At 52.5% G+C, this 19,363-nt stretch overlaps 1 protein-coding gene across 1 annotated transcript in view; it reads left to right on the top strand.

Annotated features, from left to right (window-relative positions):
• The window catches only part of SIPA1L3 (signal induced proliferation associated 1 like 3), a 249,360-nt gene that overhangs the window by 214,150 nt on the left and 15,847 nt on the right, over positions 1 to 19,363 (top strand). The window contains exons 17-18 of the mRNA XM_077773636.1: positions 1 to 126; positions 13,669 to 13,890. Coding sequence (XP_077629762.1) covers positions 1 to 126; positions 13,669 to 13,890 — 348 coding nt within the window. The remainder of the gene's footprint in view (positions 127 to 13,668; positions 13,891 to 19,363) is intronic.

Genomic DNA, 19,363 nt, shown 5'->3' with positions numbered 1-19,363 from the left:
GGAGGGCGCGCCGGCCCCTGCCGTTGCCGGCCAGACCAAGGGCTACCGACCAAAATTGTACTCCTCAGGCTCCAGCACGCCTACGGGCCTGGCGGGGGGCAGCCGCGACCCACCCAGGCAGCCTAGGTAAGGCACTGCTCTTCACCCCCGTCCTTTGGGGAGGCCTGCTCCCCCCGGGGTCCCAGTGGTGGGGCTCCCCTCCCTACACGCGTGCTGCTTACACACGGATGTGCTCACTCACTGGTTTGCTTAGAGTTGGGAGGCTCATGGACCACCCACTGCTGCCCGTCATCATGCAGCCTTCAAGTACCCTGGGTAGAGGGAAAGAAACGCTTGGCTGTCTGTTTCATCTGCCTCTGGTTCACTCTGACCCTCTGTCTCTCTCCTTCTCTCTCTCTGCTGAGACCAGTGGTTTTATGCTTTCTGGAGGTCACAGACTGCATGTGTGAGGAGGGCATTCGCATGGAGGTAACAGGAAATCTGACCCACAGTAGCATAAACAAATGGAGGTTTAACAGTCCCCTGATGAGAACGCCACAGAGGGCAGAGCCAGGCTAGGACAGCAGCTCAGGGAGGGCCTCGAGGCCTGTCATTCTGTATCTTCCTGTTCCACCATTCTTATCATACTGGCTTCGGCTCCCTCGTGTCCAGATGGCTGTGGTGCCCCTCGGGAGCATGGGCCCAAAGAACAGAGGAAGATTGCTGCTCGTAGCTCCCTGTCTATGGAGAAAGCAAAAGCTTTCCCAGAGCCCTTTGGGCAAGCGATGTCACAGGAAGTCTGAGAGGTCACGGTTTAGCCTTCCAGCCGACACAGTGAAGGGCAGTGGCCCCCACGCGGTCCCCTGGAGGGCTCTTCAGCACAGATTGCAGGACCCCACTCGGAGTTTCTGATGTAGTAGGGCAGAACCGGCCTGTGAATACGCATTTTTTTAAGTTCCTGGTAGATGGTGATGCTGCTGGTCCGGGGACCACCGTGCAAGAACGGCTGGTGGAAAGGCAGGCAGAGGAGCCGGGGAGCAAGACCCAGCACTGATGAGTCACCAGTCTGGGGCCTAGCCTCCACACACTTTGGGAATCTTACAAAAGCCATGAAATGGCTCTCTGAAAACCCTTCTGTGGTCACCGGGGTCAGCCGAATGCGTGTGCCCCTCAGAGGTCTGCGGCCCCAGGCAGGGGTCACTGCTGTGGTCCCCAGTGCAGACCCCAAAGGCCGCAGTGTTCCTTCCGTTCCCTGACCGCACCTGAACAGGGGCCAGCCCAGGACCCCCGCAGGGAGTCCTCATCTCCTTTGGTTCCCACATTCCTTTGTCAGCCCTCAAACCTACACAGGACCCACGCGCCCAGGCAGTGACTCCAGACCCTGACCACACCTACAGTGCACTTCTGTCTGTGTCTATGCAAAAATATCTGTGTTTTTAAAAATGGGTGGGGGGAGGAGCGAAGCAAAGATGATCTAAACAGTACTTAGCCTAACCGTGTGTGAAGCACTTTGATGTAGTCTAGTCTGTTCAGAATGAGAACACCGCCCGATACCTCCTTCAGTCATCTCGTGACTTAGCAGTGGTTCGCTGACCGGTCTGGAAGCCACCGTGTTTGAGGATGCCCACATTATGTGGGTGCCTCCCCTTGCGCTGGTCAGCAGCCTGGAAGGGTGAGGCTGGAGAGGGTGTGTGGCCCAGTGAGTTTAGTCTCTGGCTCAGCCCACCTCCCTAGACAGGTGGTTCTTCATCAGTGGAACTCAGGGACTCTTTGGAACAGCTCTGTCATTCATTCATTCATTCATTCATTCATCCTTTTATTTCACTCACAGATATTTCTTAGGGACCTGATGTGTCACAGACACTAGGGTGGGAGCCAGGGAGAAATAATGAACACATTCAGACAAGGCCCCCAGCTCCTCACCTCAGCCCATTATCAGCTGAGGGAAATAGACGATCAGGCCATCACTGAGACACCTGTCAAAGTGTGCCCCCCACTCCCGCCGAGAGGGACTCTGCACCAGGAGAGTGCTGGGTGCCGAGGGGATCCTGGGTCTCAGCTCTGCCAATCCCTGTGCTGGGCATGGGCCTGTGCTTGTAAATCTGAGTAACTGTCGGGTTTTGAAATCTGTGACTTAAAGGCAGCAGCTCTGGGGAGAAGACTGTGGCTGAAGCAGGGGGTGGGTATAAAATTACCCTGTGTCTGAGAGAAGGATTTGCTGAACCCAGAAATGAAGGGAATAAAATGGGAGAGGAGCCCACTACAAAAGAGGGCCCAGCAGTTGGGAGCTTTAATTTGCATACAGACAATTGATGCTAATTGCAAATCATTCTTATCTACTCATTAAGCTGCTTCCTGAAGTTTTCTCCTAGGCAACCAGGCTCTGGCGTGGAACAGCATTTCCCAAAATGGGGTGCTCGAGGTGATTTGGGTGGTACAGGAGGAAAATGTTGTTTTTTAACAGATATATGCTTGCTTTAATGAGTATTAGGAAAGGTGTTACCCACCCATCCCCTGCTTTTACAGATACGGTCTTGGACAAGTTAAGGAAAACTGAATGAGTTGGTTTAAAGAAACATCTGCATGTTTAGATGAGAGTGTGGACCTCCGCCGGGGCTCAAGCCCTCCTTCTGCCTTTCCTTAGCTGTGTGGCCTTGGGCAAATGACTGAACTTCTCCGTACCTCAGTTTCTTCATCTGTAAAATGGGGGATAAATCACATACCTATCTCATAAGGATATGGTAAAGATTAAATGACCTAATGTTTGTAGGGCCCTTAGAACCATACCAGGCAGTAGACCTTGAGCCTGTCATTAAAATCACAGGGGATTGTTATAAAGAGAGGTGAGGCCTGCCTCAAACCAACTAAGTCAGAATCTTTCTCCGGGGCCATGCCTCTTTCAGGCAGTGCTGGGAACACCAAAGTGACTGAGACAGCCCCAGGCCTGCCCTCTCGGGGCTCAAAGTCAAAACAGGGGAGACACACCTGTTCTCAGATGGTGGCAGCCTAGAGTGGTCAGGGCCAAGGTGACGGGAAGCACCTGGGATGCGGGAGCCCAGAGGAAGGGCCACCCCACCTTGTGCGAGGGGCTTTTCCTAGAACAAAGAGCCGACACTGGCCAGCGGACTAGGAGGGCAGGGTGTCCCAGATAGAGAAGATGTGCCCGTCCATGTGTGGTCCTCGCTCCACTGCCCTCCCCCAGCCTTCCCATCTTGGCAGGGAAACCAAGCTCCCAGATGGTCGCTGAGCACCTGAGCCCAAGAGGCCCACACGTGCCTCCACCTGCCGCCAGCCACGCTGCCCCCAGCCCCAGGCCGCCCACGGGCCTTCTGCATCTGCCCTCGTTAACCTGTTCCCTTGGGCTGAGCTGGGCTGACAGCCTGCCGCCCGGCCTCGCTGCTTGAGACCAGCACGCGTGCTGCACAGCCGTCAGGTCTCTGTTTGCACCCACCTTGTAGTGGAGCTCGGCGAGTGCTCACTGTGTGCCCGGCCCTCTGCTGGGCGCTGCGGGCATGCCCACCCCACCCCCACCTCCCACCCCCACTGTCCTGGCACTGGACACACTCCTCCACACACCAGGGAGCGGGCAGGTAGATCATTATAAAAGTAATGGATGAACTGTGCTAGGGGAGAGCCGGCAGAGGAGACCCGCTGGGAACTGAGAGGGGATACGGTGCACGACTCGAAGGAGTATCTAATCTAGCCCAAGGGGCAAAGGCCGTTTCCGTGAGGAAGGGTCCTTTCTGCCAAAGATAAGAGCAGTAAGGAGAGGGAGCAGGTGAGTGGTTTCTGAGGGGCTGATGGTATATTCTTGACCCAGGATGCAGGGACACGGTGTCTGCTTTGTAACTGTTTCTTAAGTTACATGTGTATACTTCGTACGCTTCGCTGGTGTGAGCTATTGTGCAATTTTTTTTAAGTTTTTACTTATTTATTTTGAGAGAGACAGAGATAGAATGAGTGAGCAAAGGGCAGAGAGAGAAAGGGAGACAGAGAATCCCAAGCAGGCTCTACACCTTCAGCACGGAGCCCGATGATGGGCTCAAACTCACAAAACCATGAGATCATGACCTGAGCTGGAACCGAGAATCGAATGCTCAACTGACTGAGCCACCCAGGCCCCCCTGTACAGTTTTTCTTAAAACAAAGAGAGAAAGGGGGAAAGGAAAGATGGGATGTAGAGAGGGTATCTCTATGAATGGGCAGGAGTAGCATGTGCAAAGGCCCTGAGGTGGAGAGGAAGGTAGATGCTGTTAGGTCACCAAACACAGGCCGCTTGGCTCAAGGGTAGAACACAGGCAGCTTGGCTCAAGGCCAGCTGATGGGAGGTTTTTTGGGAAGTCAGCAGGAGCCAGACCACACGGGGCCCTGTCAGCCACGTTACAGAGTTTGGATTCGGTCGTAAGAACTGTGGGCAGCGAGGAAAGGTTTCAGCAGAAAGGGTAGTACAAGCAGCTTTATGTTTTGAAAGATGGCACTGGAGATGAGACCAGAGGCAGAGCCTCAGGGGCAGGGCTGGGGCAGAGATACGAGTGAGAAGGAAGCGGCCCGGGCCAGAGGACAGAGCAACTACGACTGTGTCAGCAAGTGGCACTGCTGAGACACCAGGAGGGAGGGAGACGCAAGTCCAGGACAGTGCCAGTGAGCTAAGAGTCGAGGCTGCTGCAGACAGGCGGTGGTGAACTTCTTAGAAGGATAGTGGGCCGGGCCAGCCCAAGAGGCATGTGATTCTTAGGCTCACTGCACGCTCGAGCACCCGCCATGTGCCAGGGCCTGCTGCAAGCACGGCGATGCCGCAGGGAGCACAGTCCAGTTGCTCTCCTGTGGAGCCGACGTTCTGGAGAGAGAGCAAGCCAGACCGACAGCTGAGCAAGCACATGATACTGATGTGCCAGGTGATGATAGGGTCTGGGAAGAAAAACCCAGCAGGACAGCCTCTCACGAGGTTGTTATTTTGTAGGAAGTAAGGGATTGACCCAGGCAGAAGAAACAGCAGATGTCACAACCCTGAAGGTGAACTCACTTGCAGTGTTTAAGAAGCCGTCAAGTGGGTGCCTGGGCGGCTCAGTTGATTGAATGTCTGACTTCGGCTCGGGTCATGATCTCATGGTTCATGAGTTCGTGCCCCACATCAGGCTCACTGCTGTCAGTGCAGAGCCACTTCAGATCCTCTGTCCCCCTCTCTCTCTGCCCCTCCCCAGCTGGTATGCTCTCTCCCTCTCTCTCTCTCTCTCTCTCTCTCTCAAAAGTGAATAAAACATTAAAAAAGTCAAGTGGCCAGGGAGGGAGGAGCAGACAGGGCATGGGGGAGAGATGTCAGTGTTGCACAGAAGGCTGGAGCCCAGTTCTGGGAGGTTCTGACCGTGATCAGCTGCTGGGATTTGACTCTGAGGGACATGGGAGCCATGTGAATGCAGTCTGACTTATGTTTCAAAAAGATTACCCTGGACTGTTTGAAAGGTAGAAGGGATTGAGTTTGCCCACAAAATTCAAGGGCTGCCACAAGGGGGATGTGCCCCAGCCAGGAAACGCCTGCCTACCCATCCCCTCCCTGTGCTCCGGCCCCGCCGTGGAAGCCGCCGCAGCCTGTAGCAGCTTGTGCCCATCGGTGATCTCAGCGACTTCGCGGACTCTCTCCCCAGACGCTCGTCATGGGAGCCCGGCTGCCAGGCGCCAGCACCTGCTGTGGGCACCGCAGTAGGCTGAGTGATCCCAGGCAGGCGGCCCCCGGTCCCCCACCCTCTCCTGAGGCAGCACCCGCTCCGGAGCTGTGAAGGGGCGCTCAGAGGCTCTCCACTCCACGTGGAGCTGACACAGCCAGGCAGGAGGCACGGGGCTCTGGGATACGCCTCTGGGGGCACAGCCCTTAAAGGTAATGTGGGGGCCTCGGTACCCACTGGGGTCACACATGACAGAGACCCCCTTGGGAGAGTCAGTCCGCCTGGGAGAGGAGCCAAAGCCCTCTCAAGGAAAGGAGGGAGCAGTGCAAAGGCCCTGAGGTGAAGATGTTTCTGGCTGGAGCGTGGTGAGTGGGAGGAGCTGAGGGCAGAGGGGGCAGGCCAGGCGGTGTGGGGCCTTGTGGGCAGAGGGGAGGGCTCTGACTCTGCCCTGAGTAAGGTGGAGCCACAGATAAGCCCGGACAGAAGCGGGCTGTGATCCCACTCGGTGTTCACAGGCCCTCTCTGGAGGTGTTCAGTGAGAGGGGCAGGAGGAGGCTGCCGCAGCGATGGGAGGGCGTGGGGATGAGCATTGGCGGGATTCTGCATCACTCTGATCCCATATCCTCCCTGCAGACCTGCCACTTCGGCTCCCAGGCCACCGAATGGAACGTGGCCACTCGTGACTCCTACACCAGAGCACGATAACTCCAGCCACACGCAGGGACTGACTGACCTCTCAAGGCCATGCCACACACCAGGGAGAGAGGGCGAGAGTGGTCCAGCAGTGAAGGCCAAGCAGTGAGGAGTTCCTGGGCTCTGGCCTCTGACTGCCTATGTCCGGATCACAACTCCACAGCCGACCCAACTGTGATCTCCATCAGGCTCCTTAGTTTCCCTGAGGCTCAGTTTTCTCATCTGTAAAATGGGAGTAATGATAGGATCTGTGGTCTAAGGCTGCCAAAACAAAGTGACATCATGCATTGGAAGTACTTAGCACAGGGCCAGAGGCGTAGCAGGGTCCAGCAATACCAGCTACTGCCAGGCTTCATTTGCACATATTATGTATCTGTTGTGACTGCGGTTGTTGCTGAAAGTACAGTCTTGGGGTTAAAATCCGGGGTCTCTTTGAGCCAGACTGGGTTTGCACCCTGGCTCCACCCCCTGCCAGCTGCATCACTTGGGGGCAGGTTATTTCATCTCCCTGGGCCCCAGTTTCCCCACTTGAAACGCAGGGATGGTGGTAGTTCCCGCCTGGGGGGGCGGGGGGTGCCAGGACGACTAAATGAAGAAGCTTGGGGCAGGGTCTGGCCACGCCCACAGGCTCGGCACAGCCGCTCTTCCTCCTGAAGGCAGGGCCACAGCCCACCCTAGGCCACCCATCAAGACCATCCAGCCATGGCTTTTGAGCTTTTTTGGTAAAAGCTGCAGAACCTCTTCCTCCAACAAAATCTTAAGTTCTTCCCTAAGATATAACACAGATGAATGCATAACCTCTCCGGGGGGAAGGGGGGAGGCCGAGCAGGATGCCCCCACCCCAGTGCCAGCTGAGCCCAAAGTCCCAGCTTTTAGCCCCTGGGCACCTTAGCTTTGCACCGAGGACCTCTTGGTGGTGGTGCTGTTATTGCCTCATTTCTCGGAGGAGGAAACTGAGGCTTGCTGAGGGGGAAGGACTCGAGCTAAGGTTGCAGCATGTCACTCAGAGCTGGGATTGGAACCCGGTCAGGTGGGCAGCACAGCCCATGTTCTCACCCACCACATGGTGCCTCTGTTTTTCAAGTCACAGCTGAGGCCCAGCAGGGACACCTGTCCGTGCTGGTGCTTCAGAAAGAGCCGTGTTCACTCTGCTGAGTGGTGGGTGGGGTAAGAACTCCCACCCCGTGTACAGGGCACCAGGGCTCACGGCCCCACCTCAGGGCTGGGCCAAAACACACACAGCACGCTCGGGGAAATAGTTCTGTGTTGAGGCCCCACAAAGCTGAAGACAGAGACAGTCATGGGAACGCCTTTGGCTACAAGTAACAGAAAATTCCAGCTCGGCTGAAGGTTCTGTGTTATCTCACAGAACACAGAATGCCAAGTTGGGGGAGGTGGCCCCAGAAGTGGGTGATTTATGGTCTTTCTCTTCTTTTTGTTCTGCCTCTGTCGGCCTCCAGGCTGGCTCCCCTCAGTCTCAAAGTGGCTGTCCTTCAACCAGGTAGTCAGTGTCCAGTGGGAGAGAAGGTGATGTTTTCTGCAAGTGTTTTTTGTTGGTTCTTTTAGCAAAGAAATCTTTCCCCGAAGTCACCCAGGCCATATACGCTCTCCCGACATCTCACATCCATACCCATCCCAGACAAGTGGCCTCACCCAGTCAGGACTTGCCCCCTGGGCCAGAGTCACCTTCCTCAGGCAAGGGAGGAGTAAAGCCAGGCCCTGTTTACAGGTTGAGAGGGGATTAGGCTGACACCCACGGTGTCTGGTGTCTGCTGCAGGGCCCGAAGCCGGGCAGGCTCATCTCGAAGGAGCCTTGGATGGAGCTGGCTGGCAGACAGAAGGGTGTTCACCTTTTTCCCTTCCAGGTATAATCATCTCTTGAGTTTTCAGCTCACAAAAGCTGAATGAACGTGCCCGATGGCAAGGTAGAGAAATGTACTGTAGAAAGTAGAAGTTAGGGTTAAAGGAACGGGTGATCTATTCATAGAGTGGACCCCCGCGGCCATTGAAGAGGGGGGCTTGTGTGGGCGACATGGAGAGATCTACCGGATATACGGTTAAGGTGAAAGCAGGGTGCACAGCAAGCTTTTGATCTGCTGCCGTTTACCTTACAAAGTGGGAAGGATACACACTCCTTCTCACACACGTGTGCTTGTGTGCGCACAGTCCCTGTCAAAGAAGAAAGGATGGGGCTTGGTTGCCCAGAGAGCAGGGAGACCGAGGTGGCAGGTGGCACCTCCGTTTTGCCCTGTGCCATTTATACGGTTTCATTTGACTTTTATCCTGAACACATTACTACTTCCAGAGATAATCAGTTAGCATATGCTCCTCCCTGAGATTTTTCTCCAAACCTGCACCAGCCCAGCTCTTTCAAACATTTTTTTAAAGAAATTTTTAATGTATGTTTATTTTTTGAGAGAGAGAGGGAGACACAGAATCCAAAGCAGGCTCCAGGCTCTGAGCTGTCAGCACAGAGCCCCACTCGGGGCTAACTGCAAGGTTAGACGAACTGCAAGATCATGACCTGAGCCGAAGTCGGATGCTCAACTGATGGAGCCACTCAGGCACCCCTCTTTCAAACATTTTTGACTATTACCCAAAACAGGAAAAGCATTTGACATTACAACCCCCCACCAATGTCCAGAAGGAAGCTTCACAAAACACTCACCCTTACTGATGTTTTTTATTCCAGTCTGTTTGATTTGGGGGCTTTTTCCCCCTTAATAATGATCCAGAGCCACTCATGATTTAATGGCCCACAGTTGGGGAAAAAACTATACGGTTCCTTTTTGTCAAAAAGACAAAACAATAAAGCTCAATAATCATACAGTATAACTGTGTATGTGAAAAAAAAGAAGACCGTGCCTTGTTTCTACTCAGACATCTGTCCTCGTCCATAAAGAAACCTTCCTCCCTCTTTGAATTGGCTGCATAGGTGTTGATCTTACGGGCGTACTTGGAACATCTGTTAATCCCCTGTTAAAAGGCATGCAGGCCAGGTCTGACTTACTTTTTTTTTTTAAGTTTTTGTTGTCTTAAGTAATCTCTACACCCAGCCCCACGCTATAATCTCCGCACACAGCCCCGAGATCAGGAGTCAAACACCCCTCCCATAGAGCGGCGCCTCTGACTTTCTTGATTACACACAGCACTGCAGTGAACATCCTTGTATGTGCCTACAAGTACTTGGGCAGGCTTTTCTGTCACACAGATTTCTGAGAGGTCAGATGTTAAACCACCGCGACTCATCCCTCACTTCTCAGCTCTGGTGCCATAGCCTCCCCGAGGTGGGGGGGGGGGCCTCCTGATCACCCTGCCTCCCCTTCCTGGTGTTATGCACTCCCTGGCTCCCTAGACCCTCCCCCCACCAATTCGCAGCCGTGGCCACATGAATAGATGTTGCTAAATCGTAGAAAGCATATCTAGTCAGAACTTGCTTTCTTTAAAAGAAAAAAATTTTTAACGTTTATATACTTTTTAGAGTGAGCACGCACAAGTGGAGGAGGGGCAGAGAGAGAGAGGGACACAGAATCTGAAGCAGGTTCCAGGCTCTGATCTGTCAGCACAGAGCCTGATGCAGGGCTCGAACTCACGAACTATGAGATGATGAAGTGAGCTGAAGTCGTACTCGTAACTGACTGAACCACCCAGGCACTCCTGAGAGCTTGGTTTTTTTAATCCAGTCTGACAATCTCTACCTTTTGATTTGGCCATTGAAACATTCACATTTAGAGAAATCATTGGTAATGATTGCATTTACATTCCCCATTTTGCCGTTTTCTAGATGTTTACTGTCTTGCTCTGTTCTTCCTTACTGCCACCTTTTGTGTTAAATGGATGTATGTTAGTGCACCATTTGGATTCCTCCTGCTTTTTTCAGCTATTTTTTTTTCTTTTTTTAAAAAAAGTTTTTAAAGTTTTATTTATTAATGAGAGACAGAGAGACAGAGCATGACATGGGAGGGGCAGAGAGAAGAGGAGACACAGAATCTGAAGCAGGCTCCAGGCTCCAAGCTGTCAGCACAGAGCCCGACACAGGGCTCGAACTCACGAACAGCAAGATCATGACCTGAGCCAAAGTCAAACACTCAACTGACTAAGCCACCCAGGCGCCCCACAACTATTTTTTTTCTAATTGTTAACAACATGCATCTTAACAGTGTAATTCAGATATAGTAACTTGGGGCGCCTGGGTGGCACAGTCAATTAAGCGTCCAACTCTTGATTTCAGATCAGGTCATGATCTCACAGTTCATGAGTTGAAGCCTGGCATCGGTCTCTGCATTGACAGTGCAGAGTCTGGTTGGGTTTCTCTGTCTCCTCTCTCTCCCCCCACCACCCTGCTTTCTCTCTCTCTCTCTCAAAGATTAAAAAAGAAAAAGACTTTGTTTAAAAAAAAAGACTTAGTAACTTAATTCCAATAAAATATAGAAACTTTTCTCCAGTATAGCTACATTCCTTTCCCCTCCCTTGTGCTGTCATTTTATTACATCTATATACGTTATAAGCCCAACAATATAGTGTTGTTATTGTTGCCTTTTGTAGTCTTATGTCTTTAAGGAAGTTAGAGAAGAAATAAAACATAAATCTATAGTCATTTTTTAATGGTTTTTTTTTTTTTTCTTATTTTGAGAGAGAGAGACAGAGTGCAAGCAGGAGAGGGGCAGAGAGAGAGGGAAACACAGAATCCGAAGCAGGCTCCAGGCTCTGAGCTGTCAGCACAGAGCTTGTCACGGGACTTAAACCCACAGACCATGACCTGAGCCGAAGTCAAAAGCTTACCTGACTAAGCCACCCAGGCGTCCCTCTGTAGTCTTATTCTAACCCACAAATTGACTACCTTCATTTCTCCTTATGGATATGGATTCAGGTCCCCATCTGGGGCCATTATCTGTTTTTTTTTCTTTTTTCTTTTTTTTTTTTTAAGATTTTTATGTAATCTTTCCACCCAACTTGGGGCTCAAACTACAACCCCAAGATTGAGAGTCGCACAGCACGGTTCACCAACTGAGCCAGCCAGACGACCCTGGAGTCTTTTCTTTCAGCCTGAGGACTTCTTTTTTTATTTCATCAGGCAGTTGCACTGGCAATCAGTTTCTCAGTCTTTTTACCTGAGAATGTTATTTTGCCTTTGTATGTAAAGGGTAGTTTTGCTGGATATAGGATTCTTGGTTGGCAGTTTTTTTCTTTCCACACTTTGAAAATGTCATTTCATACCATTGTTTCAAATAAGAAGTCCATAGTTATATTGTCGCTTCCCTATATGTGATGAATCCTTTTTCTCTTGTCGTTTTCAAGGTCTTTCTCTCACCATTTGATGTTGAACTGTTTTTCTGAAGATGAATGTCTTTGTATTTACCACACATAGGGTTTGTGGAGCTTCTTGGATGTGTAGATGAAGTTTTTTCATCAAATTTGGGACGTTTTAATCCACTGTTTCTTCAGGTCTTCAGTCCTTTTCTCTCTTCTCCTTCTGAAACTTTCATTTCACACATGTTGGTCTGCTTGATGCTGTTTTGAAGATTTTGGTATAGCAGAATGTCTACTCATTCAACTAGGCAGGAGGATGGGAGGGGCCCCAGGCTAAAATGCCACAGAGTCCCTCTTTTCTTATCTGAAGTGCAGCAGTTTTTCAAGCATAGATGATTCTTGGATTGCCGTATGGCCTTGGTTAATTATCAGAGTGCTGAAATGGTTGTTTTCATCAATTTTGTGCTTTTTGAGGGGAGAATATTTGCCAGTCTCGTCATTCAGTCATGGCAAAAGTCCCACCCCTTCATATTACTAAATTGACCTTTAAAAAGGATTTACTGACTTAGATACCAAAGGCATTACTTTTCTCACTAAATCCCTCTTACTTGAAATGGAATTGGAATTTTATTTAAGTTTTATTATTTGTATGTTTGTTTATTTATTGAGAGAGGCAGAGAGAGAGAATCCCCAGCAGGCCCTGCACTGTCAGCACAGAGCCCCACACAGGGCTCTATCTCCCAAACAGTGAGATCATGACCTGAGCTGAGCTAAAACCAAGAGTCAGACGTTTAATCCACTAAACTACCCAGGAGCCTCAATTTAAAAGTTTTAGCGGTACCTAGGTGGCTCAGTCAGTTAAGCGTCTGACTTCGGCTCAGGTCATGATCTCATAGTTCATGAGTTCGAGCCCTGCATTGGGCTCTGCTGACTCCTAGAGCCTGCTTCAGATTCTGTGTCTCCATCTCTCTCTCGGCCCCTATCCCGCTCATATTCTCACCCCTCCCCCATCTCTCTCAAAAATAAATTAACATTTAAAAAAATTTAAGGAGCTCCTGGGTGGCTCAGTCGGTTAAGCGTCCGACTTCAGCTCAGGTCATAATCTCATGGTTTGTGAGTTTGATCCCTGTGTTGGGCTCTGTGCTGACAGCTCAGAGCCTGGAGCCTGCTTCAGATTCTGTGTCTCCCTCTCTCTCTGCCCCTCCCCTGCTTGTGCTCTGTCTCTCTCTCAAAAATAAATAAACATATTTAAATTATGTTTTTAAATTTAGGTTCTAAAAGCCACTTTGTCTCAGTTCAGTGGAATAAATAGGTGGGTCTCCAACAGTTGGGTTCTGGTCAGCAGCATGAGATTCATTGTAGTGTTATTTCCATGGGAATCCAGCATGGGATACTGGGTGTGGGGGGTGTGGGGCTAGGTTAGATCAGCAGGAATGGTGTCTGATGTATAGCAGGTGCTCAAAAAATATTTGAATGAAGAGGCTACTTGGCAAGCTATATTTTAAGTAAAAACAAAACAAAAACAAAAGTTACAGAACAATTTATTAACATCATTCCAGTTAAAATACAATTCTCCACACACCCCCCAAAAAATTCTTCACACTCCCCCCTTAAAAAAGCTTATACCTCTCTGATTGTATTCACATGTATATTTGTAATGCATAAGAAAAGGAAGAGAGAGAAAGAGAGAGAGAGAGGGAGAAAGCACGAGTGACCAAGAGAGAGCCAGCAAACTGTAACTTGGTTACCCCTAGAGACAGGCAGGCGGGACCTAGCTGAGTAAGTCATGCCCACGAGACAGGGAATCTCGGGGCACATCCACCCACAGGGGGTGACTTTTTTGGATTTCCAGAGGTACCAAATGTGCCAGAAGGGCACTCCTGGGGTGGGATTGAGGGGGCGCCCCCTAGGCAGCTTGGCCTCCCGTATAGACTTCTCTACGGGAACTTTCCACAGCAGCAGTGTACTTGTTGTGTCTCTTGCGTGAAGAAACTTTTCTTGTTTCCCAAGAGTAAATTTAAACATATCAGTTCTGCAAAATGGGGAACGGATTTGATTGTTTATTTCTCCTGTTTTTACTTTGCAGTGACATGAGCTCGAGGGCCGGCTACCCTGCGCAGGTTTACAAAACCACCAACGCAGAGACCCCTCGGCCCTCCCAGGTGGCCCAGCCCAGCCCCTTCCAGCTCTCCGCCTCCGTCCCCAAGTCCTTCTTCTCCAAGCAGCCCGTTCGCAATAAGCACCCCACGGGGTGGAAGAGGGCAGACGAGCCCCCGCCGCGGCCACTCCCCTTCACTGACCCAAAGAAGTAAGTGTCTGGACGCCCAGCAAGGTGCTGCAAGAGCCCAGCCAGGCGCCTCTGGGCGGGAAAGAGGGGGACGCTTCACTTGCTCATTCGGCAGGATGCTGTCCCAGTCCCCCGCCACCTCTGTGGACAGAGATCCCTTACTTGGGTGTTCATACGGTCCCTTGGCCGCCCGAGGGGCATGGCCTTCAAGGAGCTGCTGTGCAGGAGCAGGGTCTGGGGGAGGCTGAGCAGGATGGAGGGAGAGGGGGTGGCTTCTGGATGGATGCACTGAAGGGGGAGTGGCAGCGTTGCCTGACAAACTGGGTGCCGGCTGAGAGGAAGGGCGAGGTTGAAGAAGACTCTAGGTCCTGTAACCGGAAGGGCAGGCTTGCCTTGAGCTGAGATGGGGGCTGAGTTGAGGAGCAGGCTTGGTCGGGGGAGAGCTCCGTCCCGGGTGGGTTACGTTCAGGAAGCACAGAAGGTGTCGGGAGGCGGCCACATAAGGAGTCTGGAGCTGAAGGGAGAAGTCAGGCTGGAGAGGGAAATTTGGGGGTTGTCAGCACAGGGGCACGAGGCTGGAGGCACACCCCAAGGCCTGGAGTGTGGGTAGAGGGGAGGGGGAGGTGAAGGACGGGGCCAGGGAGTCCTCGGCGTCCAGGGAGCATGGGGAGGGGCCTGGGTGAGGAGCCTAGGCGTGACGGGCCGTGAGCCTCATGGAGGTCCCGCCAGGGTGCAGGAGAGAAAGGTAGGTGGAATTGGAGGAAACTGTGTGCTCAGCTCAGCTGAGGCATTTTGCTGTAAAGCAGAAGAGAGGAGAGGAATATGCATTCGGGAAGGAATTCTGTTTTAAGTTTGGAGAATATGGCAGCTCACATTTACTGCATGCCTGTCTCAGTTCTAAGCTCCTGTACGTGAATTAATTCCCTGAATCCTCACAACAGCTCCGTGAGGCTGGCCTGCTATTCACCCCATTTTCCAGATAAGGCATCTGAGGCCCCTAGTCACCCAGCTGGTAAGGGAAGGAGCTGGTCCAAGGCTCCTCTTCCACTGGGTGGAAGGTAATGTCTTTCGTGACCTGGGTGGGCCATTTGAATGTGTGGAGGACACAGAGCTCTCAAGGAGAGAGGTGTCAGGAAGACAGAATGTGACCCTGCAGATGTCCACAGGAGAGCCTGGGGAGCTTACTGTGAAAATCCAGTTCACACTCACAGCCAGGGGCACTCAGAAAGCTAGGCTCTGACCCTCCACCCGCCCCCACCCCCGGGATGGATGACGAGGGCTCCGTTGAGCAAGCACACGAGCACCAGGCACTACTGCGGCATGTGCTCTGCCCAGACTCCTGCGCAGACCCTGGGCCATTGGCCTCCTCCCCCCTCTGCCCTCCCTCCTCCCGCCGTCCCCCTCCCTTCTCCACTTCACTGACCTCTGCTGCACCTCATGCTTGCCAAGGCCAGGCCTACCTCAGGGCCTTCCCGGGGGTTCTCTAGTGCCCGGAGTGCCCTTCCCCCACGTCTCAGGGCCGTATCCAAGGAGCTCATTCCGATGCCACCTCATCAGACGGGCCTTCCCAGTTATACGTGGCTTCTGCCATCACTCAGTCGCTTTGCTCTGTCCTCCTGGAGAGCAGGTGCTGCGTCCTGGCCGCCTGGCATTCCAGGGGCTCCTTCAGTGAACGAGTGAGCCATGCATCTCGTTCCATTCTCACTGCAACCCCATGAGATACTACGAGACCCCCCCTGTGCAGGGTGGCCAGGGGGTCAGGCCCTGCTAACCCCTGGTGCTCTCGCCCCAGCCACGGTGGCCACTGTGGCCGTCCTTCCCCACGTGCATGCCTGCCAGGGCTGTGCCAGTGACGCGCTGCACACCAAGGGGCTCGGCCCCGGAGATGTACTGTCTCACGGCTCCGAGGCCAGATGTCCGAGGTCAAGGCATTGGCCACGTCGGTTCCTTTTGAGGGCTGTGAAGGGGAGCCTGTTCCAGCCGGCCTCCCGCTGCTGCAGATTTGCAGGCCACGTGTGGGATTCCTTGACCTGTAGCTGCATCTCCCCGATGTCTGCCTTCATCTTCACACGGCCTCCTCCCTGTGGGCGTGTCTCTGTGTTGGCACATCCCCCTTTTATAAGGACACCAGTTACTGGACTAGAGTCCATCCTAATTGTCTCAGACCCTATTTGCAAATAAGGTCACACTCTGAGATACTTGGGGTTCGTACTTCAGCATCTTTTGGGAAGGGACCCATAACACCACCCTTCAGGTCTTAACCCAGACACGCCATCCTCAGGGAAGTTCATTCAAGCGCACACAGGCTCATCCCTTCCACTGACCGCACCCTTCTTCCCTTCCATGGCACCTGGCCCTGGGTACATCAGACCGTCATTTCCCGGTGGCTGGCCTCCTCTCTGTCCCTAAGGGTGGACTGAGAATTCCAGGAGAGCAGAGGTACCGTGAGCCCCACCCAGGGCCCAGTACACAGTACACAGACATAATATGTCTGGATATATAATAACCCCAAACAAAGAAAACCCCACTTTTCCCCATGATAAGATTCAAACAGGGCTTTTTATAGATACGTATGTTTGTATAAATGTATGTAAACTAAGTATATAAAATATATATATATAAACATATAAAATAATTGGGGACACACATAAAATAGTTTCATGGCTTATAGTATTCAATAATTTAGTTATAGATACTTATTTTTTTATTGTGTTTTTTTTTTTAATTTATTTCTGAGAGAGAGACAGCATGAGCAGAGGAGGGTCAGAGAGAGAGGGAGACAGAATCTGAAGCAGACTCCAGGCTCTGAGCTGTCAGCACAGACCCCGATGCGGGGCTCAAACCCACGAACTGCAAGATTATGACCCAAGCCGAAGTCGGACGCTTAACCGACTGAGCCACCCAGGCGTCCCTATAGATACATTTTTTTTTTTTTTAATTTTATTTTTAAGTAATCTGCACCCACCACGGGGCTTAAACTTACAACCCTGAGATCGAGAATCCACGCTTCATGGACTGAGCCAGCTGGATACGTTTTCTAAATCACATGCAGAAGACAATATGTTAATTTAGAATGATTGCTTTTGTCCACACACTCCCATTTCATAAAGTTGTTTTATTCAGACTGTCTCTGCACATTTTGGAGATAGTGTCTTTATCATTGTTACAGATACTTCTGAGTCACCTAACCTAATTTTCCAGAAAACACTGTCTTCAAGCTAAATTATTTGAAGTTAAACATACCTTTTTTTTCCCCCTGCATGTAAAGCTGTCACTGAAATTTAATCCCAAGGCACAGGAACTCATTTGCATAACTTATTTACCTACGTACGTTAATACCTACTTTACCAATGACTGTCATAAGCCCTTCCCCTATGTTAGCTCATTTAATCCTCACTGTGCAAGTACTCTGCATCCCATTTTCCAGATAAGAAAAATTGAGGTACAGAGTGGTTACGTCACTTGCCCAGATTTCACTCGGTTAGTTAAGGTTAATCACTGCAAATGTTAGGCTTGTTGGTTCTGTAATTTGTCCCTACAAGGTCACCACGTGTTATGAGCTCATCACCCACCCCCACCAGGAGTAATTACCAAATCTGTCTACTTTCTCTCCTTCCCTTTTCATTAATTCTGGTCGAGGACCTCTCACACGTCCCACGGAGAAACACAAATGGCCTCGTCCAACACAGGGGTGCTCCCTTTCAGCCAGGCTGCTGGGCTCGGGCTGCACAGACCCGGCCCCATTGATTTTCCGGCAACCTCACAAGAAGGATCCCTGTTCTTAACCCCCATTTCCAGATGAGGAAACTGAGGTGCCATTAGAAGCACATAGTCAGGTCACCCAGCTAGAAGTAGCAGAGCCGGGACTCATACCTGGCAGGTAACTGACCATCAGAGCATCTTGTCATATAAAAGACCCGAGGAGGACTCCGGTCCAGGCAGCGGGAGTCGGCAGCGACTCCCACCTCCTTGAGGACTAGTTTCTCAGAGGGGGTAGTGTCCTCTGTCTTTGGGCACGTGCTCTAGTTGACCAAATGACGGAGGAAGCCAGTGAAGGACAGAGAATCTGTGCTGTCTCTCCTGCTCGGCCCTTCTGCTGCAGGCCCTGGTCAGCACTGGGGTGGGGGCTGGGGGAATAGCCCAGCAGTTCTGCCTCGGGAGATGGCCACACACCCCCGTTTTGACCACTTTGTCCAGGACTCATTAATTCTGCTGCCATCACAGCAGCGTGGGGGTCAGGATGGGACTCCGTCGGCTGCCAACCCCCACCTTCACCCCTCCGTTTCCTTCTCTCTAAACTGGGGCGACGGTTGTCCCTAGTTCCAGGGTTGTGAGGATTTAGTGAATTAATCCACACGAGCCCCCCCGCACCCCACCACGCTCGAGCAGCACCGGGCTTAGCAGGTGAGGGTGTGGCTGGGCCGACAGGCTTCTCTACTGGCAGGCAGCGGGCGAGGCCAGCAGCCCTCAGCCATCCTGGGCATCTCCTCCCCAGCGGGCTGATCTCAGCCCAGCCGAAGGGCCGGCGGTGCCCCGTGGGCTGGTGGCCGCAGGGCCACCCTGAGAAACCTCCCTCACAGAGTAGGCACAGCCAAGAACAGGCCGCTGCTCTTCCAGAGTGTCGCAGCAGTCAGCGACACCAGGCGGGGCTGTTGTGACAGACACAGGTTGGGCCCCAGCGGCCCCTGTCCCCACCGACTCTGGGCCCAGTAAGGAGGAGGCAGGCCCTAGCGAACACTTTCTGTGGTCACACCTGAGGACCCAGGCCCCAAGCGTCCTCACATAGGGCCCCCAAGTGGATGAGGTGAAGTACGGTGTGTGGAGGCAGCCCGGGAACCAGGAGCGAGAGAGCCCTCGGTGCGCTTTGCCCCTGCTGTCACCACAGCTGCCGTCAGGAGGAGTGGCTGAGTCAGACCGCCTCCGTTCACGTCCCCCTCCACCAGCACCTGTGCCAGAACCTGTCGGCATCGGTGCCCCCACCGCGGGGTGAGGCAATGGTAGACCCATCTCTCACGGCCGCCATGAGGAAAGAATGCAGAGACACACCGGCCCCGGGGCGGGGGGGCCACCAGGTCACCGGGAGCTGCTGCTACCGTGATCCAGGCACATCGAGCGCTGCTTCCGTCATTAGCGAATCTCGAGGTGGCTCGGAGTATCTGGCAAATGTGGATTCTGAGTGCCCTCAACTCACTGTGCCTCAGTTTCCCCAGCCTCAAAAGGAGAGGACAGGAGTACCCATCCCAGAGGTGACGTGAGGATTTCAGCGAGTTGCAGGGAAATGCTTGGTCGCTGTTGGCTGGGCTGACAAGGCACTGACATCCATTGGTTGACACCTGGCCTTCCATCTCCTTCTTTCCTTGGATTTAGGTCCAGCTCAGTGCAGCCACTAAAGGAACAGGGGAAGGCCTCTCCCCAACATCCACCACCACCCCCCATAGCAGGGCGGGCCGCCCCCTCCCCCCCAGAGCAGGGCGGGCTGCCCCTTCCCCCCTAG

Source organism: Crocuta crocuta, unplaced genomic scaffold, assembly GCF_008692635.1.
Source record: "Crocuta crocuta isolate KB4526 unplaced genomic scaffold, BGI_CrCroc_1.0 scaffold267, whole genome shotgun sequence".
Taxonomy (NCBI): Eukaryota; Metazoa; Chordata; class Mammalia; order Carnivora; family Hyaenidae; genus Crocuta; species Crocuta crocuta.
Note: the sequence above shows the minus strand (reverse complement) of the source record. Positions and strands in the feature narration are given on the sequence as shown.